The sequence below is a fragment of the Fundulus heteroclitus genome, chromosome 9, assembly GCF_011125445.2.
Source record: "Fundulus heteroclitus isolate FHET01 chromosome 9, MU-UCD_Fhet_4.1, whole genome shotgun sequence".
Lineage (NCBI taxonomy): Eukaryota > Metazoa > Chordata > Actinopteri > Cyprinodontiformes > Fundulidae > Fundulus > Fundulus heteroclitus.
In genome coordinates, this window is record NC_046369.1 from 13,278,574 (window position 1) to 13,302,871 (window position 24,298).

General features: G+C 41.5%; 2 protein-coding genes across 3 annotated transcripts in view; both read left to right on the forward strand.

The window, feature by feature from the left end:
- Positions 1-984: 984 nt before the first annotated feature.
- On the forward strand, positions 985-13,049 carry uhrf1 (ubiquitin-like with PHD and ring finger domains 1). Its single transcript, XM_012882400.3, has 17 exons — positions 985-1,124; positions 4,122-4,284; positions 4,367-4,633; positions 4,924-5,069; positions 7,194-7,409; positions 7,659-7,774; positions 7,874-8,060; positions 8,996-9,119; positions 9,226-9,333; positions 9,569-9,673; positions 9,801-9,907; positions 10,008-10,170; positions 10,261-10,398; positions 10,503-10,602; positions 10,747-10,895; positions 11,358-11,456; positions 11,731-13,049. Exons 2-17 carry the CDS (start codon positions 4,132-4,134, stop codon positions 11,875-11,877), a joined length of 2,325 nt encoding a protein of 774 aa, XP_012737854.2. The 5' UTR covers positions 985-1,124; positions 4,122-4,131; the 3' UTR covers positions 11,878-13,049.
- Positions 13,050-13,605: 556 nt separating this feature from the next.
- Positions 13,606-24,298, forward strand: part of kdm4b (lysine (K)-specific demethylase 4B) — a 57,690-nt gene continuing 46,997 nt past the window's right edge. The window contains exons 1-5 of one of the 2 annotated variants that reach the window (XM_012882399.3): positions 13,606-13,744; positions 18,497-18,966; positions 19,156-19,331; positions 20,316-20,430; positions 21,554-21,747. In XM_012882399.3, coding sequence (XP_012737853.2) covers positions 18,523-18,966; positions 19,156-19,331; positions 20,316-20,430; positions 21,554-21,747 — 929 coding nt within the window. In that variant the 5' untranslated portion in view covers positions 13,606-13,744; positions 18,497-18,522. Of the gene's footprint in view, positions 13,745-18,496; positions 18,967-19,155; positions 19,332-20,315; positions 20,431-21,553; positions 21,748-24,298 lie in introns of those variants that run through there. The other variant, XM_036141037.1, reaches the window with a different exon arrangement.

A 24,298-nucleotide genomic window follows, 5' to 3' on the forward strand; every position in this document is an offset into this window, starting at 1 on the left:
TGATGCTCCATACTCCATACCCGCTCTTTCAGCCTTCCCAATGGGGCTCTTCATAGCCTGGGGCAATGGTAATGTAACACAACCAATAATTTTGATTTTATAGAAAATATAAAGGCAATATTGGTGAGCAGTTGCTCTATTTCTATACAACATCAGCATAGACTTTTTCCAATAGATTGATCCTAGTGATTCGTGGATTTTTCTGTCCTTTATTATCAATTCACTTATAAATGTGAATGACTTTTATAGAATTGATCTGTATAAACCATGTTGTTTAGCTGTAAAACTACATTTTCTGCAAGGGTCAAGGTTTTGTTGCTCTCAACATATTTTATTTTGTTGCACGAGGGCAAAAATAATTGCTCTTTAACCTGAGAAGGTTGCCTCTTAATTTAAAAGAGAGAGAAAAAATCCCACAATTTACTTAAAATGTTTGTGATGCAAAAAAGAAAACTGTATTAAAAAGACAAGTCAACGATTTAATATCATTCAGGGGAAAAAAGTAAATCAAACAGAAAAATACATTACATTAAGTGTAAAATACAGTGTATTTTACACTTTCTTTCAAGCAGACATGTTCAGGATCCTTCAACCAAACTGAATAGTGTTTTAAAAGTGTGATAAAACAATAACAAATCATTAATTACATCCGTTCTATCTGTATGTGTTGTAAAAAAAAATATGGCCGGGAATATTTGTGAAACCAAATAAAGCAGAAGACAATGCAGTAAAATTAATAGATCTACCACCAACGTTGTTTACCACAGTCACCATATGTTCAGTCTGCATGGGACGTGGGTCTTTGTCTCGCGATAGGTTCCCATGGAAGCCCTACACCCACGAGAATGTCGTTTCGCGCGCTGACACTAAGCTCCAGTCACTTTTCTGATTGACAGCTCTATTAGCCAATCGAATCGGAACGGTGTGAAGGAAGCAGCCAATCATCGTCAGGAACCCGGGAATAGGCGGGTTAACAAAGTGTTGAAGAATAACTCATTGATCAACCTCCAACACGGGCTAGAGTTGGGCGTACAAACCTATTGAAAGAAGTTACTAGGGGGGAAAACGTGCACGTTTATTGCTCAGCCGACAATTTCCTGATTTTATTTTGGACTATCCAACAGGTAAACAATTATCTACGAACTCTGCTAACTTTCGAAATTGTGTTCATTGTGTATTCGTTTACATGTATCCAGTTGCTGGTACACACAGGTTAGCTAATTCTTCTGTTGTTTCTTTCATTTTCTTTTTCTTTTTGCTGCCGATACAAAATCATTAAAAGGTCGCGTGTCTTTTTCCTGCTTTAGTTAAACTGGCTTATTTTATTTCGGTTTTTTTTTCATGTTTATTTTTTCTCGGAAGATAGTGCAGCGGTTAAAATGGCTGAAAAAGCAGACTTTTATCTTTAATGTGTTTCGCTGTACACTTACCTGGGGTTTTATTTTTTGATAAATCTGCAACTCGTGATACACACGGTTATTTTGCATATATTATTACCTTAACTACTAAGTTGCTGTTCGCCCGTTTTCGCGTAAGCTAGCCCACGGTTGCTTATTTTCCTGTTTGTCTCGCCTGGCATCAAGTGAATAATCGGGCGGTTTTGTTTTTTTCTTTCTTTAAAAAAAAAGAAAAGAAAACGCTGAAAGAAAGTTGGGTAGACAGTGAATGACGAATTTCCGCCGCTGTTCTGTTTTTATGTATTTATTTATTTTGTGTGTTTATGATCATGTTTTGTTCGCTTTCGTACGATTATTTCGGGCCAACGGAAAAAAAAAACCTCTCAGTGAAGCCGAGCAGCCGCAGATCTCTCCCTTTCTATCGCTCACCGCGGTCCTATCGCTTCATATGCGGGTCGTATATGAGCGTAGACCCTAAATAATGTAATATTTCACCGTGTTTTAGAGTCAGAAAGCGAAGGCACATTGTTTGCTAGCGCTCCCTCGCGTCCGGATGTACTTTTAAAAGAAAATGGGAGTGGCCTAGGCCCCGGTTTCCCGCACTGTATTTAAATCGGCCTATTCCCTCCCTTTCTGAGAGCTGTGATCACAGCCCACAGTTCTCAGCGGCACCATACTGTACTCTGGGCCGGAAGTCCCACTTCTGATCCTCTACAGGAGGGCACTGGGTCAAAACAGCAGGTGTTCACAAATGCGTGTGTATAACATGTATTGCAAGTGCCTAATGCAGATTTTCAAAGATATACTTTATCACTGCTTGCTGTTCAAACATCATTTTAGTGTATGTGCAGCACAGATAAAGGAGCAGGAGCTAGATGAAGCACACAATGGCTGGTAATAGTGAAAAGCCCTTGAATAAAGCTTTTTTTTTTTTTTAAAGCAATCTTTAAAACAGTTTTTTTATTTTGGTAGAGCGCTGTTATAGAAAAGTGGCAGCTGACCAAAGTACCAACATGGTTAATCACTGAAAATATGCAAATAATATATGAAACACACTAGTAATAATACCGTGCGAAATGCAAAATAACTGCAGAGATATGACGGCGGTACAGTATCTAGTTTAAACCTGTGTAAAAGGGATGGAGAAAGTGACTTTTAAAAGAAGGTTTGGGCAGATCCGGTGTGTAATGGTGGGGGGTTCTGGTCTTCAGCCTGTTTTTATTTATTTTTTGTAATTCCCTGGCTGAGCTGGGTCGTCACAGCGGCTATATTCCATCGATGGCCAGAGAGGCGAGGATGCTATAGGTTTATACGTTATGGGGCCTTCTCTTCGCAGAGGGAAGACTGGTGTTAATCAGACACTAATGTCATCTGTTGGATGCCTAAGCATGAGAAACTGCTCTAATCAAGCCACGAAGATGGAAAATTTCCCCAGATCTACGGTTGACCTGTGGCTCTGGAAGCGTTCGCTTGGAGTCTAAGCTGCTAAATGAGCATAGCTTTATGATGGAGCTGCTTACTCACTTTAAAGAGGATCATGCAGTCCTAATATAGTATAAAATCAAAAGATGTTCTGATGCAGGTTAAGATCGATATCTTTTACGCTTCGGCCTGTTCCTCGGTGTAAACCGTGGACACATGCGTGAGGAAATGCTTTCCCATTTGTTTTTTGTTTTTTTTCTCAGATATATCAGTCACTCTTAAAATCTGCAGTAGCTTATATTAAGCAAGCAGGAGAGAAACCGTTCCTAATAATTTACCCCCAGAGAGCGGTTAATGGATGTTTTGCAACTGTTACAGCTAGAGACAGAATATGTAACCTTTGATTGTGCCCATCAAAACGAACAAAATTAAGGGTTATTGTTGGGGATTAGTGCATGAGGTCAGTGCCGGTCAGATCAGCATCAGGAGCCGGAATACGGTCACAGCACCTAAAGAATCGTTAAAAAAAAAAAAAGAAAGAAGAAAAATCGTTAATGGCTTCACACATGACTTAATCCTTAACTGAGTACTGGAAAATAAATAAAGCCTCGGTAACACGTAGGACAGTGGCCGCTTTCTCGACTCAAAGCTAAGCTGCTGGCGGTCAGTCTGGGTTCTTCCCCCACATGCCTATTAAATGAATAACGTGACTAATAACAAACCAGCCTTACCGTAACATTAATTGTGAGTCAATCTTGGAAAGTTGTTTTTTAAATGGACTTGTTTTCAGTAGATGAGTATTTGTGACTGCGTGTGTCTTTTTTTCCCTTTGTGTGGCGGAGGAGGCGGTGGGGTTACAGTATGTGCGCCAAAATGTCTTGTTTTTATAAAGCGACAGAACTTTGTGGTTTACCTGAGCGCCCCCTTGTGGATATATTGAGGTAACTGCAATATCGATAGCTGAACCGCAGATGCGATTAGAGCGTCCTCGCTGGATAGATGATTTAAACGCAGCCAGGCGTAACTTTTTTTACCTCTCAAAATAAAATATTCCACGAACAGCAGATTAAAACGAGCACCTTGACAGGTCGGTCATGTTGCTGCAAGCCGCACGGAACCCTCCGAAGGCCCGCTTGCTCTCAAGCCGGCCATTTGCAGCTTTTTGACTAGATGGAATAGGGTTTTTCACCTAAATGCTGAAAGGAAATGAGACCGTTCTGCAAAGATGAGTCTGATCACAGGCGACGTGTTTGCATGAATACCAATCACAGCTGTGCTTCTGCGTCTTTGTTGTTGTCACAGGGCAGCTGCAATGTGGATTCAAGTTCGCACCATGGATGGGAAGGAGACCCATCGGGTGGACAACCTCTCCAAGCTCACCAAGGTGGATGAGCTGCGTCTCAAAATCCTGGAGCTCTTCAAGGTGGAGCCGGAGAGGCAGAGGCTTTTCTATCGTGGCAAACAGGTGAGACGGCGCGCTTAAACCGCCGCCTTTCCCGTCTGGTTGGATCGTTGTGTAACCCCTGCCTGGTGTTGTTGGATCCCAGATGGAGGACGGCCATACCATATTTGACTACAACGTCGGCCTCAATGACATCGTGCAGCTGCTGGTCAGGCAGAGCGCCCCCGCTGCTGACGTCGTCAAAAGCAAAGACAAAGAAGCGGAGCTCTCCGACTCCGATTCGGGCTGCGGCTCGACCCAGAGCGAGTCCGACAAGAACTCCACCCACGGCGAGGTGGAGGGCCAGGCTGCCGGGACCTCTGCCCAGACGACCGCGCCGGAGCTCGTCTATCCTGGCTTTGGATTGTACAAGGTAGTCTACTGTGCGGATTAAACCGCTTCTGTTTGGTTCAGGTTGGAGAGGAGGAAAAAAAAAAACGTGTGAAGACGAGTTCTGATGGACTTTCTGTTGAACTCTTAAAGCTCAACAGAAAAAAATAGCATCTGTTAGTTTAAATTACGTGTTTTTTTTAGCGTTCGTTTAGATTTTCCCAATCATAAATCAGGATAAAAAGCCGTTGGTTGCTGGTTAGTCGTTCTCTAAGCTCTAGCTTTCAAACGTGATGGAAATTGTCGGGTACCAACATCTGTTCTTGTCTCAAGATCAACGAGCTGGTGGACGCCAGAGACTTGAACATGGGCGCGTGGTTCGAGGCCCAGGTCGTGAATGTCACAAAAACAACAAAGACGCCCAAAGTGGAGGGCGACGACGACGAGGATGAGATCCTGTACCACGTTAAATACGAGGAGTAAGTTCCCCTCTTTTTGATCAGTCTTCCTTTGTTTAGGATGTTCAAATGCACAGTCGACTAGTTTGGGTTGTTTTTGCTCTCAGAGCTCATAGCGCAAGCTGCGTCTTATCTTCATGAATTTGCTCTGTGCACAGAGGGTCTCCTGACTGCCGTTTGCAGCGGTTCGGCTGGGTGTGTGTGTTTGTGTTCGCGTGCCGCTTACATCCGCGTGAGTCCTCTGCCTCTTTCAGAAAACGGTGCGATCATAAATCAAGAAAGAAGAACTCCTCACTCGTTCATAAGTCGGGTCAGCGACATCCCACCCACACGTGGGCTTTTAAAAGAAAAGAAAAAAAACGGGTGTAGTGTCGGGAAAACTCCTGAAATGTTTCTCACATCTGTGGTCGGTCTCATTTTTAGTTTTTGTTCTGTCTTCAAGCATAATTACTAATGAAGAAACTAACCGTGGCTGAAGTCCAGTGATCTGCTCTGACTTGGTCCACTTCGGTGCTACTTGTCTAACGTGTGTGTATTCGCAGCCACAAGTTATTATGTGTCATATAGGCACTTCACAGCGATGGTTTCTCTGCGGGTTTTTTTTTTTGGCCTTATGGTTGAAAACACACCGGGCATGGAAAAAAAAAACTGATCTGACAAATGTGTAGCAATTACACCGGGTTGAAGGGAATAGGGGGCCGGTGTCGTACCTGTCAGGCCGCACATGCCCGCGTAGCAGGTGGACCCCTGCTCTGTCTGTCTGGGCCGAAACGCTGCCGCAATTTAACGAGGAAAGTCAGACGGGGAGAGAAACGCGTTGGCAAGGTAAAACACGTCCGCTTTGGGGGCTGTGCAAAATGAAATCTCCGAACCGCAAGGTAAACCGTACTCATTTTAGGTCAATAAATAACCAAATGAAACGTTTCAATAAACCTTGGTAGGAGCTCAGATGTACAGAAAACAGCCAGGAAAGTCAAACGATGACCTCTGAGCTTGTTTGAGCAGCAACTGTAACTTTACGTTTACCGCCCGTCTTTTTTACGCTGGTGGAACTTGTGGTACGTACTCTCGCATGAATACTCGAAATGCTCCTCTGGTGGTCCGTAGAGGGACCCTCTGAGGGTTCGGACGAAAGCGGTGTGTCTCGGGCCTAAACCTGTCAGGCTAGCTGGCTGCTCAGAGCTTCTACAATACAGAAATCGACTGATGGCGAGATATGACTGCCATGCTTAGTGAGTCAGGGCTGTAGCTTTTTTCTTTTTTTCTTTTTTTTTCTTCGTGGTGACGCTAAACTGGGTGCTTGCAGGCAGAGTTGACGTCATAAATAAGGAGGGACTTCATTTTGTCGTTTGATGTGGCTCTTAAATTCACTGCATTTCCTTTTTTTTATGTTGATTCCATTTGTATAAAATGGATGTAAATTTTTAGTGGTGGATACAGAGTTTAGATCGATGTTAAATTTGTTGGATTTAATGTTTAAAGAGTTGGGGGTGGCAGCCCTGAGAGGATGTTATGTTATCTGTTTGAGGCGATGCTGATATAGAGGTCATAATACTGCAGTGTTGTTACCATATGAAACATGTGCATTTACTATCCAATCGTTCCCCAATAGGAAACTTAGATTAGGAATAATCTATAGAAAAGCAGGTGGTTCTGGGTAAAACTAGATTAATCCCCGTTTCCAGGCTCAATAACTTTAAATGAGCAAACTGTAGCAAGAACAAATGCAGCATAAAAGTGGACAAACGGGCCATTCTCAAGCTAGAAGAGTAGCTATGAATCGGGGAAACGTGTTGATTTTAACTGGTCTAAATTACAGTAAGAAGGGAGATAAATGTGAGGAGTCTAGCCAATGCTGCTGTTACTGTAGACTAGCAGGACGTTACGATTGGCAGATGCTCCCCAAACCGGTGGTGTCAAAACTTTTTGCACTGTGGGCCAACAATGCCAAGTTGCAAGAACGAATGCAAAGTAATTTTATTGCGCAATAAATAAAAAAAAATGCAACATTTTAATGTAAGAAAGTAGAAAAGAACAAGTTATTGTGGGTCCAGAAAAGGGCCTCAAAGGTTTCCCTCAGTCACAGAGGGGCGAACGGCTTCCTGTGATTGGCTAACGCCGTGCTTTCACGTTGACTCCTCCCAGTTACCCGGAGAACGGCGAGATTCAGCTGCTGGCCAAAGACGTTCGCCCGCGGGCCCGCACCGTCTACCAGTGGACCCAGCTGGAGCCAGGGATGGTCGTCATGCTCAACTACAACCCCGACGACCCCAAGGAGCGAGGGTACTGGTACGACGCCGAGATCCTGCGGAAGCGGGAGACGCGCACCATCCGGGAGATCTACGCCAAGATCATCCTCGGGTACGGACGCAAATAATTTATTCCGGCTCGGCGTTGGCCGGCTTCATCCGGGCGCCCTGCCTCCATTAGAGTGTCTATCTGCGGTGACAGGTGTGCACAGTGGCAGTATCTCTGTCAGCGTGGCGCAGCAGTTGGCCTGTAGAAGCAGATTTCCTGTCTGCTGTGGTCTCTGAGGATTGCTCAACGTGGGAAGCAGGGCTTTGCCCCGGCGCCTTTTAACCGCTTGTTTTTTTTTTATTACGTTCGCAGGGATGCAGGCGACTCGCTTAATGACTGCCGGGTCATCTTCCTCACGGAAATCTATAAGATCGAGGAGCCTGGATCTCCTAGCGACGCTCCAGCTGGAACCGAGAGCCCGCTAAAAAGTGAGTTTTTGAGGGCCGCCGTCTTTCGAGGGCGTGTCCGCTGTCGGTGGCGGCGATCCCGTGTCGATGCTTACTGGATGATGTCTGCGCCCCCATCAGGAACGAACGGGCCCGAGTGCAAGCACTGCAAGGACGATGCCAAGAAAAACTGCCGTTGGTGTAACTGCCACATCTGTGGCATCAAGCAGGATCCCGACAAGCAGCTGCTGTGCGACGAGTGCGACATGGCCTATCACACGTACTGCCTGAATCCTCCGCTCACCTCCATCCCCGAAGACGAAGACTGGTTAGTTGAGTCGGAGTTAGGAGTTCAGTTTAATTTCATCTGCTCTTTTCCTTTGTGCCCCTTTTTGCTCCTAACGATTATTTAATGTTTGACTAAAAGAACTTCAGGTTTGAGAATCTTTGAATTTGAACCTAATCACTATCGTATACGTTCCCACGGGAAATTAAAATGTCTTGTGAAAAGGGGAATTTGGTAGACGGGGGGGGGGGAACACACCATCATCATTAAACAACATTAATTGAAAATGCGATTTGCACATGAACATGTTGTTCACTGAATAAATGCAGCTGGTGATCTGTGAAGATTTTATTCTATTTTTAAAGTGTAAATATCTTACTTTAGTGCTTTGTTTAGTAAGTAAGTAAGTAAGTAAGTAAACTTTATTTCTATGACACTTTTCACAGACCAGGGTCACAAAGTGCTGCACAAGTTTATAAAAAATAAATTAAAACAACATACAGAAACAGTAAAACACAGTATTGAGCTAAAAAACAAGTTTAAAAAAGTGGGTCTTTAGTTGTTTCCTAAAAACAAGAGAACAAATTTAGCTGGGAACCACAATAATGTGACTAGATCGAGTCATTCTTATTATAAACAGCCTTTTTAATACATATTTTTAATTTTGCTTGTACTGTATCTTGTTTTTTTCTGTTTTTATTATACTTTTAACCCCCTGCTGTTGTAGCACTTTCAGATTTTATTTGAAATGTAAAGTGCATCATAAATAAAACTTATTATTATTATTATTATTATTATTATTATTATTATTATTATTATTATTATTATTATTATTAGATTGAGTATTTCACATTTTAAATTAGTGATGGTGAGCTAAAACAACTCTTCTGAAACAACAAATTGGATGGCTACATCCTGGTTTATTCACATTTTTCTTTTTTTTTTTTCTTTTACCTCGATGCGTTTTGCTGCCTCAGGTATTGCCCCGGTTGCCGTAACGACAGCAGCGAAGTTGTTCTGGCTGGAGAGAAGCTGAAGGAAAGCAAGAAGAAGGCAAAGATGGCTTCTGCCAGCTCGTCCAGCCAGAGGGACTGGGGAAAGGTAACGCACAGACCAGACGGTTTTAAAACGTAAATCTCTGACCGGAGTTGTCAAACTGCGCCGACCATTTGCTGAAACTCACCGCCGTCCCCTCCTACCCCTGCAGGGAATGGCTTGTGTGGGCCGAACCAAGCAGTGCACCATCGTCCCGTCCAACCACTACGGTCCGATTCCAGGCGTTCCTGTGGGCTCCCTGTGGAAGTTCAGAGTGCAGGTTTGTCCACGTCTGCTGCGTCAAAAGCGAACCGTCTTTGCCTTGTAATGTGAAATCCACTTGGGTTGGTTTCACAATAAAGTAATATAAAAACGGAGAACTTTAAATAGGCCGCTGAAATGCGCTCACGATTACAATCCGAACCGCAAGAAATGAAGCCAAACAATTGGGGAAAGTTGGGTTTTGCGTATTCAATTGCAGTAATGCGTGTTTTTTTATTTTTTTTTATTTCCAGGTGAGTGAATCCGGCGTTCACAGGCCTCACGTTGCGGGGATCCACGGCAGGAGCAACGACGGGGCCTACTCTCTGGTTTTGGCCGGCGGCTATGAGGATGATGTGGTATGCTGTTTCATTTTTTTTTTTTTTTTATTGTACAGTGAGGTAATTACCTAATTGTTATGCTTTGTATTGCTACGCTCTTAAATTGCGTTTGATTGTAACCGTCTGCGCCGTGCTTTGATCCAAGGATGACGGCAACGAGTTCACCTACACCGGCTCAGGGGGGCGGGATCTATCTGGGAACAAGAGGACGGCCGAGCAGTCGTGCGACCAGACTCTGACCCACATGAACCGGTAGGAGGTTTGAAAGCTGCGGGGGTAATGCGGGACATGGCGTGTTGGTGCTGAGTTTTTCTTTCCTTCTCTCTCTTTCTCTCTCTCTCTGCCTCCTTAGGGCTTTGGCTCTCAATTGCAACGTCCCCGTCAATGACAAAAATGGCGCCGAGTCCAAGAACTGGAAGCAAGGCAAGCCGGTCAGGGTCGTGCGCAGCTGCAAGGGACGCAAGCACAGCAAATACTGCCCCGAGGAAGGGAACCGCTATGACGGGATCTACAAGGTAAACAGCTGCAGGGATACGTTGTGGGACCAAACCGTTCGTCTGAGCGTCAATTTACGGTTTCCCTTTGCAATCCTCCGCTTTGCTCAGGTGGTGAAGTACTGGCCAGACAAAGGCAAGTCCGGCTTCTTGGTGTGGCGCTACCTGCTGAAGCGCGACGACGACGAGCCGGCACCGTGGACCAGGGACGGGAAGGAGCGCATCAAGAAGCTCGGCCTCGTCATGCAGGTGAGGAGGAGGGTGGCGGGTTTTGTTTTTGCGTGTAGAAAGATGGTTCGCCTTTACCTTCCCGTGCTCATTTGGTAAACCGACTGTGACGGCCGCTGTTGCAGTATCCCGCCGGTTACCAAAAGGAGAAGGAGAACAAAAACGAGGTGGAGGAGGAAGCGACACCCAGCAAGGCGAAGAGGAAGAGAAAATCTCAGGGCAGCGGTACGTTCTTTGCTGCGTTGGCTCGTCTGACTGGGTTGTTTTTGAAGTTTCTTTTTCTGTCTTACACGAAAAGGACAATTTACAAAAATTTACAATCCTGAGAAAATAAATGAATAAAAACCAATGTGGCTTTGTTTTCTCCAGACTCGGCCAAGACCTCACCTACTAAGTCTCCCAAGAAGATCAAAGTGGAGGCGTACAAGCTGTCGCAAGAGCAGAAAGCCCTCATCAAGAATGACCAGCAGAACAAGAAGCTGTGGGACGAAGCCAAGGAGTCGCTATCTCTCGGACCGGTAAAAGACGGGACTTTTTGAACCTCCGTGGTCATGTCTCTGCACGTTTACATACACGCCATCTGTCAGGCAAATCTACACAATGCATTTCCCACACTGGAAGCAATGCCTTTATTGTCCCACAGTGGGGAAACTCGGGTGTTACAGTAGCAAAAACAGAGTTGCACACGAGATTAGTACGCCAAATAACAGGCTAATAGGGCTGGGGCGATTAATCGATTAATTACAATGTACAATTTATTAAGATATAGCTTTTGGAAAACCTGGATTATAGTCGACAAATGCTCTCAATGGGTTTCCATGAAGAGAATAGCGTGCAGTGCTGAATACATGTTTAGGAAAATATATTGTCAACATGTTGTTAAAGGGGAAACTTTTTTTTTTTTTTTTTACTAACCATAACACAATGGACAATTAATTGTTGCTCATCTTCTAATGTCATCTTAATCTTTATTTCTATAGAAATTCCTGAGCAAGGTTGAAGAGGTTTTCCTTTGCATCTGCTGTCAAGAAGTGGTCTTCCAGCCAGTAACCACAGAGTGCCAACACAACGTTTGCAAGGTAAGACCCCAGAAATCTTCCCCATACATTCAAGGTGCCACAGTGGACCTTTCTTTAGTTTGTAGCAACTGCAGTTTGGATTATTGTTTACCTTTCGTCCCCATACCACCTGTGCAAGCTGGATCTCTTGCTATTCTGTCATGTTTATTAGGGGGGAAAAAAAGCTAAATGATGGTGTTGTAGCTGATGTGTTTTACGGATTCATTTTGGAGTCTGTGCAATACACGCTGGAAAAGGGTGATCTGTCTAACAAAATGTTTGGTTTCACCTGTAGGAATGCCTCCAGCGGTCCTTCAGGGCCGAGGTGTACACCTGCCCAGCCTGCAGACACGACCTGGGCAAGAACTACTCCATGTCTGTCAACAAAGCCCTGCAGGACATTCTAACTCAGCTTTTCCCAGGCTACAGCAATGGCCGATGATCGTTACCCCCGTCTTACTCGGCCCTCAAAGAAGCGCAATGAAACCTGCAAAGGGGATTTTCCAGTTGAGGCAATAAAGAGTCTGCTTCTTTTAATATATTTTCTATGAATATAAAGCGACAGTTTTTTGGGGCTAAAATGCAACCCTTTTTTTTTTTCTGTCAAGCTGTTCTGTTTGTCTAATATTCATTGAGAATTCCTTTAGAAGTGGTTGTACCGTTAGTCTGGTAATGGCCATCTTGATTAATCCTCCATATTTTAACTACTGCTAATATTCCTAATTTAAATTTAGCCTTTCTTTTTCCCCCCACAACCTTTTTGTGTTTCACTCATTGAAGCAATATTGGATCAAAATCTCTAAGGCCATCGGTAGGTTTTTGATGTGTATTGTTTTGTCGTTAAATTGGTTGAGTCCCAACATGATGATTTCATATGAAAATGCACTAATGTCATATATGAACAAAGTTGGGTCTGTAATGGCTCCCATAAAAGGTTGACAAAAACCCCGTGTTTTAAATGTACTTGAGAAATGGGAGATGAGTGTCTTATCTGGAAGTTGTCATGAAATGTCAACACATTTACTGTTCACCAAAACTTCTCAAGCAGGATATTTTTCGTTATTGTGGGTTAACTTTCTTACATTGATTACACTTAAAAGTGTTTTTTTTTTTCTGACTTTTTTTTTTTATATTACCCTTTTATGATTCACTTTAAAATAGTCCAAAGATATGATTCTGCTTAACAAAGAGTGTAAAGTAGACGTCCCATCTCTCTAGCTCTCTAGACTTTGTCCTTAACACTCAAACCTAATTCAGCCTAGAGACCTTTTATTTTTATAAAGTCGATATGTACACCTTTTTTTTTTGCCACCTTATAATCTGTTTCTGTCATCTAATTAGAAGGCTCAGTCTTGTCTTCCCAGTGATCTGTAGTATGGGCTCCATTTAGAAACGAGAGGAGCTTGCATTTTTTAAATTTAAGGAAAATGCACTCAGTTGGATATATATACTGAGTTTAACACCTGCTTTTATCCGTTAGATTGTTTTTTTTGGTCAAGCTCATCAGCAAAGTGCAAATTATCATCAATGCAAGCATTTGTTTTACCAAAATGATTGCAAATGCTGGGTTAATGTATATGTTTTGTTTTTCTGAAATTGTAAAAAAAAAAAAAAGTTTTAGTCCGTTTTAGACTTAATGCGTAGTTTTAGCATTCGTTGTACACGTTTCATGCAAAAATTGTCGTCGTTGTTCAATAAAATACTTTAAAAATATGTAAATTGTGTGTGTGATTTATTTATATTGGTAGTCATGATATATAATCGACAGAACATTGTCTCAATTTGTAAGTGAGGTTATCCATTAAGCGATTGCTGGATAAGCAATTTCTAGGCTTTAATTTCGATTTGGCTTGCGCAGATAAAGGCAAATCTAGTAAAGCTTGTTTTAACTTCAAGTGGAGTGGTAAAAATGGTTTGTTTTAGTGTGCTATATATTTGTGTGTTTTTTGTTTTTTTTTCATGACTACAGCGCTAACCCGTGTGTGTGTGTGTGTGTGTGTGTGTGTGTGTATACGTGCGTGGCGCCTGGTTGGTAGCCTACATCCTCCCGTGATGATTGGTAGACGTCTGGTTTGATTCGTTGCTTCGTCTGTCAATCTTCCGACGAGCCAATGAGAGTGAAGAAATTCCGTATATGTCGCTGGCCTCGATGTCCCTCGACCAATCACAGGCCACTATTGCGAGGGCCTAAACCCCCCAAAAAAACAGGCTCAGCCAGCTGCTTGCTAATGCTACAAGAAAATCGATAAACCAAACGAAACCAATTCGTTTGAGCCAAACGGAGGGAGGACAATATTCTTCTGCAGGAGGTAAATGTTTCTGAAGCGGATTTCTCTGTATTCAAGTGCACATATGTTATCGTTTGATTGTCGTGTGGGTTCTATCGTCGCGACGTTTTGTTTGTTTTTTTGGTAACTGCAGATATGGGAGCAGCTAGCTACAAAGCTAGCCACTTTTATAACCTCTGCACCCAATGAAATCGGGTTTATGTTTAAAGGTATTGCACACCTGAAGAGAGTGAAAGATTCGGCCTGGGTTTGTTTGTGAGTACTGCCTTTTGTTCGTTGTAATCGCCCAGCGCGGCGGGGGTTTATTCTTCCGTAATGAATAAAATGCTAGCGGTGAAAGCCGAGCAGGGCTAGCGTTTTACGCTAGCAGCAACAGCAGTCTAACGTAAACCCACATCGTTACGGCCCTATGAAACCTTTCTGGATTTGCATCAAGCCTGTATAATATCTAATAAGCATAAGAACGACAAACTTTATTGGCAAGTGTTAGCATTAAAGACTTTTTAAGGAAGTAAATAGGAAGCAACCAGGATGTCTTAGGCCCCGGTGGAGTTAAAGGGACAATTTAGGCCCCTTTATGTTGTGGTTTTGGTCAGCAGAGCTTTTTTTTTTTTTTAGCCTCTTATCCAAAGGTTAAGACGGCGTGGATTGAATTAAAACTAATTTACGGTTTTTCGATTTGTGAGGGGTATTTTTTTTTAAAATGTGCATTTTTTAAATTGTTTTTTTTTTTTTTTGTTGAGGTTTATATATTTATTTGCCTAGTTGGTGGATAGTAAGTTGTCTCGAAGGGTTAATAGTTTTTCATTAGAAAGTGTGGAATATAATCTTTACCTCAGTTACTGGAAACCTTTCTAAAGTCTGAAGCTCCATAAGGTTTCCAGTAGCTCTTGAAACCTATTTTCTGATGCAAATGCGTTTGAAGTTGTAACCCTCCATTTGCCTGCAGGAAGTCACTCCCTTCAGGTTTCGTTTTGTGACATTTACATTACAAATGTATGGCTGCATTGAATTTTTTATTTGTATTTAGTTTGTGAACGCTCATGCGAACTGGGGGACAAATTGTGACACTTTCCCCCCCCATCTAGTTGGCTCCGATTACATACAAAAAAGGAGACTTCAAGAGCCATAAGGTGCAGCTTTTTCAGTTTGTGGTCAATGTTCACCACTCGTACAATTAGTGGATATATTCTGGCTTCCATTGGCACAACTAATTAGATGACATGCTTATACTGTGGCGGTGGATGCAGCTTATATAGAAATGCTGTTTAGTATCGAGAACAGTTGAAAAACGTGCCTGAAACGCTGTTTTCTGGCTTCGGTGCATTGTGATTTTTGTCTTAGTTTTTTTTCCAGTTTTATAACAATTTGTGTAATATTTGCAAAGCTCCAACACAACTTCTGTTTGTTTTATTGTTGGCAAAATAATTCTGCATTTCATGCATCTTCAATTGCTGATAAGCACCATTGGAACAATAACTTTTTTTTGATGCAGAGAAAATTCCCATTTGATATGATGGACATATAGTGTAGAGAAGCAGGGTTGTCCAGTATATTTTTTTTAATATAGAGATGCAGTTTGCAAAGCTTACAGTTAATTCTCTACAAAGATTACCAAAATAAAACAAAACAAAAAAGCACAGGTATTGCTAAACTTAGAAGTAAATTTAAGTTTGGTCAAAGAAAGAACAAAACACATGACAAATTTGGGTTCCATGTTTTTATACATTGATTGTTCTTTGTTTTGTTTTTACTATGACTTGCTAAAGGAATCATTCAGGGGTGCTGTGGCAGCATGGTTTTAGCAAAATATGTGATACTGTTGTTAGTAAATGACACAATATCCATATGATTGCCAATTATTAAACAAAACATGTTGATATATTTCTTCTTTGGGTTTTCGGCAAACTTAGACCCATATATGGAATTCTGTCTGAATTTCTTTTTGAATGCTTTTTTTGTGTATAGACACGACAGCTCAAAAGTTAGGGGTCACTTAGAAATGTCCTTATATTTTTAATAAAAGTACAATTTCTCTGTAAAAAAAACAAAAAAAAACAACCAGAAATACAGTCTAGACAAAAATGTGGTATTTTTTTTCCTATGGTAGAGTGGCCAACTCAATGTTGTGGGAGTAGCTTGAGTGTTTGGTGCTAAAGAATTGCCCATAAAGTCAACCCAATTTATAGGAGATGTTTCTGCTTCAGGAAGGACGGCTTGACAAGTACTGTATTTTTCAGACTATAGGTCCCATCAGTCAAAAAATGTGTCATAAAGAGGAATAAAACATATTTATAAGGCTACATTCACACTGCAGCCTGAAGTGACCCAATTCTGATTTTTTTTATTTTTTTTTTTTGCCCATATGCGTCCTGTGTCTGATCTTTTCATGACAGTCTGAACAACACAGATCTGATTTTTTTTTTCAAATGTGACCCAGGCCACTTGGATATGTGGTCCTGAATCCGATGCGTATCTGATCTTTTCAAATGCGTCCTGTGTCTCTACGGCCAGGTCGCATTTATCCGACCTGATACGGTAACAAACACCTGTTGCAAGCCAATACAGCCCCATGGCAACGCGTTTACTCACTGCTATAGCCCGCCGAAGATGTGTGTCTTTACGTGAGAGCGCTAAAGAGAGCCGTTCACAGACGCACATGAAGGTTGCCTTTGTCATTCGAAAATTGTGAATAAAGTCCGTATCAGTAAAGCCGCTCACATCGCCATTCCACCATTCCTGGCTTCGACTCCGCACCCACACGTTTCTCTGTATGGACGTTACTGCTCCACAAAACGCCATTGCCAGAAATGCGGCTATTTCTTTTCGATCTTCTTAAAAAGATTGCGTCGGTAATGTGCCGTCTCCGGCTGGAGAAGAACTTAAAGAACGCAAGATACGCTGCAGCATTACGATCCATGTTTACTTCCGCAAACACTGAGCACGCTTGCTATGTGTGACGTCATCGCGTCCATCTACTACGCATGCGGGACACTTAAGTTGTATGAATTCAGTTCACACAGGAGATCACATACAAGTCGCATATATTTGGAAGCGTGAACGGACACGCAAAAAAATCTGATTTCACAAAAAAATCTGAATTGAGCATTAAGGCCTGCAGTGTGAACGTAGCCTAAGTTGCACCAGACTATAAATCGCTTTTTATTTAGAAATCTATTTCACACAATCCAAAACTAAAAAACTGACATTTAATCTGGTAAGGTAACTTATTTAATTGCACAACTGCATGCACAACTGGCTGTAAAATATGAAACATACCTGGAAGGTTGAATGGTGTAAATTAGCACAACAAGCCGCCAACTCCAACCCGGAAGGTTCTCCACAGAGAGTTTCGGTCTAATTACGCTGAAATTAGAGCGTTAGCGTAACTGTGCTACATGCTAAGCTAACAGTAAGACACGGATGTTTCAGAGCAACATGAAGCTCACATCCATCAGCAAAGTTGTAAACCGCCTGGATAACAGACCTGGAAGCTAGCGCTAGCTGCTATTAGCTTCACGGACAGCACTATAACAGGGTTCTGTCACGGTCTGGGCACTTCGGGCTGCACCACTCATACTGAATACAGACTGAAACAGTGAAACATGTGTTCAGTCTTTGTTGTTTATAAGTTGATGTTTTAATTAACATGGGGGCGACTGTGGCTTGATGGGTTGAGTCTGGCAATTAGAAGGTTGTGGGTTCGATTCCAGCTTCCCCTTGCCACATGTCGATGTGCCCCTGGGCAAGGCACTTAACCCCAAATTGCCTACCAAGCTGTGTGACGGTGTATGGGGAGTATTGGCCTAGTGGTTAGAGCAGCGCGCTTGCACTCAGAGAAGGATGCAAGTACCCGGTTTGATCCCCAGAGCCTGCACTCTGGGTCCCTGAGCAAGACCCTTAACCCCAGATTGCTCCCCAGACACTGCACATGGCAGCCCACTGCTACCCAAGGGTCATGGGTTAAAAGCAGAGAACAAATTTCGTTCTAATGCATGTTTCAATGAGAATAAAGATTTTATTACTAATTATCTTTTAACTGGTACAGGAGCAGCCTAGAGCGGCCTCTTCCGGCTATAGACGGTAATGTTTACTACTTGGTTCATGTTGTTCAACGGTCCAAATGAAATCGCAATTATGGTTGAAATAAATCACAATTTTGATATCTTGGCACAATCGCCCAGCCCTACGGTGCAGTCTCCTCCGATTACCTCCACAAACTGACCTCTAGAAGGCCAAATGGAGGATTTTATGATGAAAGCAAAGTTTCAAGGGCAAAATTATTATTTCAAGTACAAATTATTATTTCTAACCTTCTCTTGACCAATTTTGACCTGAAGTAGGTCCGTTCCAGTCACTTGCCACGTAATTATTGCTTCCCTTCCAGTTGACGATGACCTGTACAAAACACTCGAGCAACTGGTCTCAGGCCACGTGGCTCTAATGATGCACCGGTTAATTGGTCAGTGATCAAGATCTTTATGTTGTGATCGCCTGGTCACATACAACCCTATGATTTATTATATTACGGCTGATTTGACAACACAACATTAATGCTTATTTGGTAACTGTAGAACACAGAAAAAAGTACTTTACTAAATTTAGGAAGTTGGAATTTAATGGTTTATTCTGACTAATCCTACCTGCATGGATCTTACTGAAACGGGGCTTTTCTTTTCTTCACTTAAAGCTGGTTTACTTTTCACAGTCAGATTATTAAAAACAAAGTAATTCAACAGAACTGACCCTAACTACTCATGCTGTGCCCCGCAGATCTACCTGCAAACCTTCAGCATCTGATGGATACTGAGCAGTCCATGGACACGGCGGCGGCTCCGAACCCAGCCCCTACCTCACCCCCCGATCCCGGCCCGGTCTCCTTTCCCGCCCTCGACTCCAGTCCAGCCCAGGATCACGTTCCGGCCCAGGATCACGTTCCCACCCAGGAGCCAGCAGCAGCTGAAACGCCGAGTAACCCGCTGACCTCGGAAGAACACGCGGCTCCAGACCTCACCCCAGTTCTGCCTCTAGACCAAGATGGCACTTCCAATCCCGTTGCGGGTTTGGACCCACCCGTCCTCATGCAGGTCGGACCCCTTCCACCACCCCTGCCGCCAGCCGCTGCCAAGAACCCCAGTTGCAAGATCATGACTTTTAGGCCTACCATGGAGGAGTTTAAAGATTTTGCTCAATATATTGTCTACATGGAAAGTCAAGGAGCTCATCGTGCCGGCCTGGCAAAGGTAGGGGTTCCACACAACATGCACACATATTAAAATGCTCCTTTTTTTCAATCTAATATACTAAAGCCGTGGTAAAGAGAGGGCTATTATGGATAAGTAGTTTCCGTTTTTCATTTCCAGTCCAAAGAGTAATGCAGGAGATGACCTGGATATCAGATTCTTGCGCTAACTCTCCTTTTCAATGTACAGGTGATTCCTCCAGAGGGCTGGAAACCCCGCAGGTCCTACGATACCATTGAAGACATGGTGATTCCCGCTCCCATCATGCAGGTGGTAACCGGTCAGTCGGGTCTGTTTACCCAATACAACATTCAGAAGAAATCTATGACTGTTGGTGAATACCGCAAACTGGCCAACAGCAAGAAGTGAGTAGGTTTTTTTTTTTTTGCTCCTGTTTTGGAAATTGTCTTTCGTGTGTCTTTCAGGCAAATATCTCCTGTCAGCAGTTTTATACTGATAAAGGTTGTGCAAATGTGTTTTGTTATTTTGTTTTTTATGAAAGTTGATTTAAGCACAAAGCTAGCAGCATATATTTTGCTTGGAGTACAAAGAAAGAACATGTTAAATGCCACTATTTGTTCTAAAAAAAACAGAAAAAAATCTGCTCTGTTCTACAGTTTTAACATTTTTTTTTCACAGCACTTTCAGAAAGGAGTGCTCTATTATGTGAAACTTATAATCAGTCATTTATATAAGATGTAATATATTTAAATCACGATTATTTTTAAAAAAAAAATCATTAAATTGAAACATTTATTGTACCAACTGAAGAAAAGTGAATTGCCTTGAAAACAGGAAATATTCCTTACAGTGTTCTTGTTGAATCTTCCCTTCAAACAACTTGTGCCATTTGTGTTATTTTATTTTAGAAGCCTTTAAATTTAGCTGACTTTAACAGTGGTCATGTTGTTGACTTGTGGTTTATGTCAATAGCACCCTCTAGTGGCTTTAAGAGGGTTTTCAAAAAAGGATATATTGTATTGTTTTGACCAAATAAGGAATATTGTTGCCGTGTCTATTAATAGAGCTGTAATGTATTACTATCAGAATATTTGTACAGCTGGTGCTACAAACAAGCAGCACCTTGGCTGAAGTTGGCCCATTAATAGAAATAGAAATGCTGGTTTAAATAAGTTTGTTTCTTTTGACTTCAAGTCCTATTTGGTGGTACCAGTCCCTCCACCACCACCAGAAAATGAACCTGTGTCCAATACAAGGTTCTCTTAGGCAATCTGGGTCATAAAGTTTCCAAATTATTCAGAAATGTTTGAACAGCAACTTACTTACTTTTGCTTTCAACTGGCACCTCTAACAATGTGTGCTTCCCTATTTTTTTTTTTTTTTTTCAGATACTGCACACCGCGCCACAAAGACTTTGACGACCTGGAGAGGAAGTACTGGAAAAACCTGACGTTTGTGTCGCCCATTTATGGGGCCGACGTCAGTGGCTCGATCTACGATGAGGTGGGGATTATTTTTGTTTCCTATGTGTGCAAGTTGCAGTCATGTTCACTAGGAAGTAGAGCTGGGCGATAAATACATTCTTTACCAATGAATTTGCAACTCCTGAAGATTTAATTTTTGAAAATTTAGATTTCTTGGTCTTTTTTTATTTTTATTTTTTTTATTATTTTTTTTATTGCTAATCCACTCTCCTGGGCTTCCATGAAACTTTGCTTTATATCCGTCCCGAAATGGGAAATTGTTTTGATAATGGCATGCAATGTTGAATGTATGGTTAGGAAAATATATTGTCAAAGTATTCCAAAGAGGAAATCTTTTTACCCTAAGATTAGGCATGTTAATTTGTTTTTTTTTTGTTTTGTTTTTTAAGTTGGTGTAAAGTTAGACAAGTGAAGTGAAGCCTGTTCTTTGCTGTTTAATACAACTAGCAGCAAACATTTTGTGTTATACTTTCATTATTTACATTGGCGGGGCCTACCATCTTGTTTTATAAGCATGTTTTGAATTCAGGTCAACTCCCAGATGAGATTATTGAAATAAAAGTACATTTTTTAAAAGATATTTTCAGCAATTTTGTTTTTCTGTAACAAAAGGAAAGAAAGCTGATTAATTGGATTTGGTAAAAAAAAAATGTAAGCCTTACTATGAAGGTTGCTGGGTGAGAGGGGTGGATAACTGCTATTCATTAAAGGGTTAACTAAACCTTCCCCTCTGCATTTATTAAAAAAAACTATATATATATTTATTTCCTGTTTTTACTTGAACCCAAATTAAGCATGTAATGTATTTTACAGTGTTGTGGACAATGGGTAGGTGATTAGTTTTTTATTTCAAGAATTGTTTATTTTTTTTAGAAGTATTTTTTTAACTGGTTTTCAGTGACATAGTTATCGGTTGTCTGTACTTCACCAGCAGCAGACAGGAAAAATACCAGCAATACATATTTCACTGAATCCCACTCAGAATGTCATAACTATCTCTTAAAGCTTTATGTTATTTAAAAGCCTTTTCCCCACCTGTGCATGATGCATGTTGACTCGAGTCTGATCAGTGAAGCGCTACAATAAGACTGCATTTACCCTTTTCAATGCTTTAATCCTGCAACTCGTGCTTTATTGTCCAGGACATTCACGAGTGGAACATCGGCCACCTGAACACTCTGTTGGATATGGTGGAGCAGGAGTGCGGCATCGTGATCGAAGGAGTCAACACGCCGTACCTGTACTTCGGCATGTGGAAGACCACCTTTGCTTGGCACACAGAGGACATGGACCTCTACAGTATCAACTATCTGCACTTTGGGCAGCCAAAGTCCTGGTCAGTCATTTCTTTGAAACCCACACGCGACAAAACGGCTTCATACCTGTTTTTTGTAAATTCTTTTTATAGGGCTTAAGTTTGTTTACTAGATTCTATTCTATAATTTCTGATTGTACAGAAAGGCAAAAAATTACCTTATTCCATCTGGTTGAAATACAAAAAAATACTCAATCTTTGTCAAATGAGATTGGCGAAATCAAATCATGCAACTTTCCATTGTAATTCACTTTGCCTTTGACTTGGTTCTAGGAAAACCTCATGGCGGATAACAGCACCCTCTAGTGTTCATAGTAAGCAAAGCATCCTTGTTGACGTTCAAAATGCTGCGTGCATTTTCAGTCTGAGATTATTTCACAGGAATTAATGAAACTAATTTAGACCATGCAATTAAAAGGCGTTTTGCAACAAACTATTCGTTTTAGCTGGGGTTAAGTGTTTGGGTGATGTATTTTTTTTTTTTTTTATTTAATTTTTTTCCATCCCTAATTTCCACAACCCATAATTAAACCGTCTATACATTTAAAGCGTAAACAGAGTTGAAATTAATCCTTGCAGTGCTTTGAAGGGGGTTATTATTTTTTTATTTTATTTTTTTTTAGTCTGTAAGCGTTGCAACGACGCAGAGTTTTGTGCCCTGCCTATGCAGAGGAGCTGAAGTGTGTGTTTGTGTGTGTGTGTGTGTGTACTTGTACATGCAGCTGGGTGAGAACATTATTTTTACACATTTTACTAGTAAAGTGAGGACTTTCACATTAAGTGAGGACCCTTTTTTTGAGGCTGGGGGTTAGGTTTAGAACTAAGGTGTCCATTAGGGTCAGAGTGAGACCATAGAAAGGGCTGAAAATGAATAGAAGTCAAGGCAAGGTCTCCACTTTGTATTTAAAATAAGGATATGTGTGGGTGTTTGTGTGTCTGTGGGGGCTTGGTGTGAGAAACGGCTTGGGGATAAAGGTTATTGTTTTAGGTGGCTACATTTTACATCTTTGTCCCCCCTTTTTTTATTTTGTAAAATAATTATTTTTACTCAAAGTATTGCTCTCTGAAAATACATTAGTTGATCTGGACACTTAGTCATAACTCTGATGTATTTGATACAGCTGATGATAGGCCAAAATATGACTCACTTTGTTGCAACAGGTGGAAATAGGCCCACTTTTCGCTTTAAAAAAAAAAAAAAAAAACCAGGTTTTTCTTTTTGGTTAATATTTTGCACAACAAAAAAATCAACTATGTATATAACAAGCATTAGTTTTCTGATATAAGAGTTACTATCCGTGTTTATAGAACGTATAGTCACTGTGACCCTTGTACTTCTAAATTATGCTCTTTCTATTTTGTGCATCCCCCCTTTTTGGCTCTTTCTTTTACACATGAACGTCCCCGTTTCCTCACCAAAATAGCCTCTTCTTCTTGAGATTGTTTGTGTGTGTTTTTTAAAATCGTCTCCTTTCCTCCACGACGTTTTCCATCTTTGGCACCGCGGGAGGCAAGCAGGGCCGCTCCAGCTTTCTGAATTACGCCGTTATCCGTGCGTGCATTTGTGCTCGTTTCCAAGCTTTTCTCCTCCGTCTTCTCTTTCCTCACAGTATGCTCTCCCACTCCACACTGTCACCTCCTCCCATTTCTCCCGTCTTCCCCCGTCTCACGTCCCCCTCCCGGTGTGTTGTAGGATGTCTGTTACAGTCTTCCACTGTGATGAGATCTCATTAAAATCATCGATTTCCATTTCCACAGCTCTCGCCTGACAGTGGGTATGTTTTGCTACGACTCAATGTCAAGGTCTAAGGAAAGTTGTACAATTTTAAAAATTAGGTTCACAAAGGCACTTAGAAGACAGCGAGGAAGGTTTTGGAAAGCATTGTGATAATAAAACTTAGCTGACATTCCTATCAGATAGTTGCTTAAGATCTTGGTGACAGCAGTTGTATTTCATGTGTAAAAGTTTCCACTTATCAGTTACATTAACATGCAGCAGTGATGAATTCGTCCAATTAGAGTAGAGCTTTGTGTTCTTTCTTTTACACCTCATTTTCATTTATTTGTACCAGAATTTTAATTCTGCTGTGTTATGTCTGCTGGGGCTTTATTGTTCAAAACATCAAGGCCTTTATTAATGTTTTGAATTTCACATATTAATACTTTTCTTTGCTGTATTCTATGTAGAGATGCCCTCATCACCAACTATGTTTTTTTATTTTTTTTTTTAACTATGACTGGACAATTTCAGTTTTACAAGATACAGATTTTTTTTTAAAAAACTGTTTAGAAGCCAAGAGATAAAATGGAAAAACTAAGCACATAATGATTAGAAACTGGCTACAAAACACAATATAACAATGCGATTACAGATTAAAAAAAAAAAAAAAAACAGTAAAAATTAAGTTAATTCAAATCTCAGTTGTTTTGAAGGCCAGTGAATAAAAGGTAAACTGCCTTTACTCACAAAGCTTTGACTCACAGGGAACAGGGTCAGATTTTTTTTTGGCTGTGGCCGGTCCCTGATCGTGGTCGAGTATTTTCTGCTGTGTTTAATCCTACAAGATATTTA

Bases quoted from the DNA above. Each gene is read 5' to 3' on its own strand.
- uhrf1 (XM_012882400.3), top strand. From the start codon at position 4,132: ATGTGGATTCAAGTTCGCACCATGGATGGGAAGGAGACCCATCGGGTG. The intron at 8,061-8,995 runs GTTAGTTGAGTC...TTGCTGCCTCAG, and splicing joins ATCCCCGAAGACGAAGACTG to GTATTGCCCCGGTTGCCGTA. The intron at 10,896-11,357 runs GTAAAAGACGGG...TTATTTCTATAG, and splicing joins AGTCGCTATCTCTCGGACCG to AAATTCCTGAGCAAGGTTGA.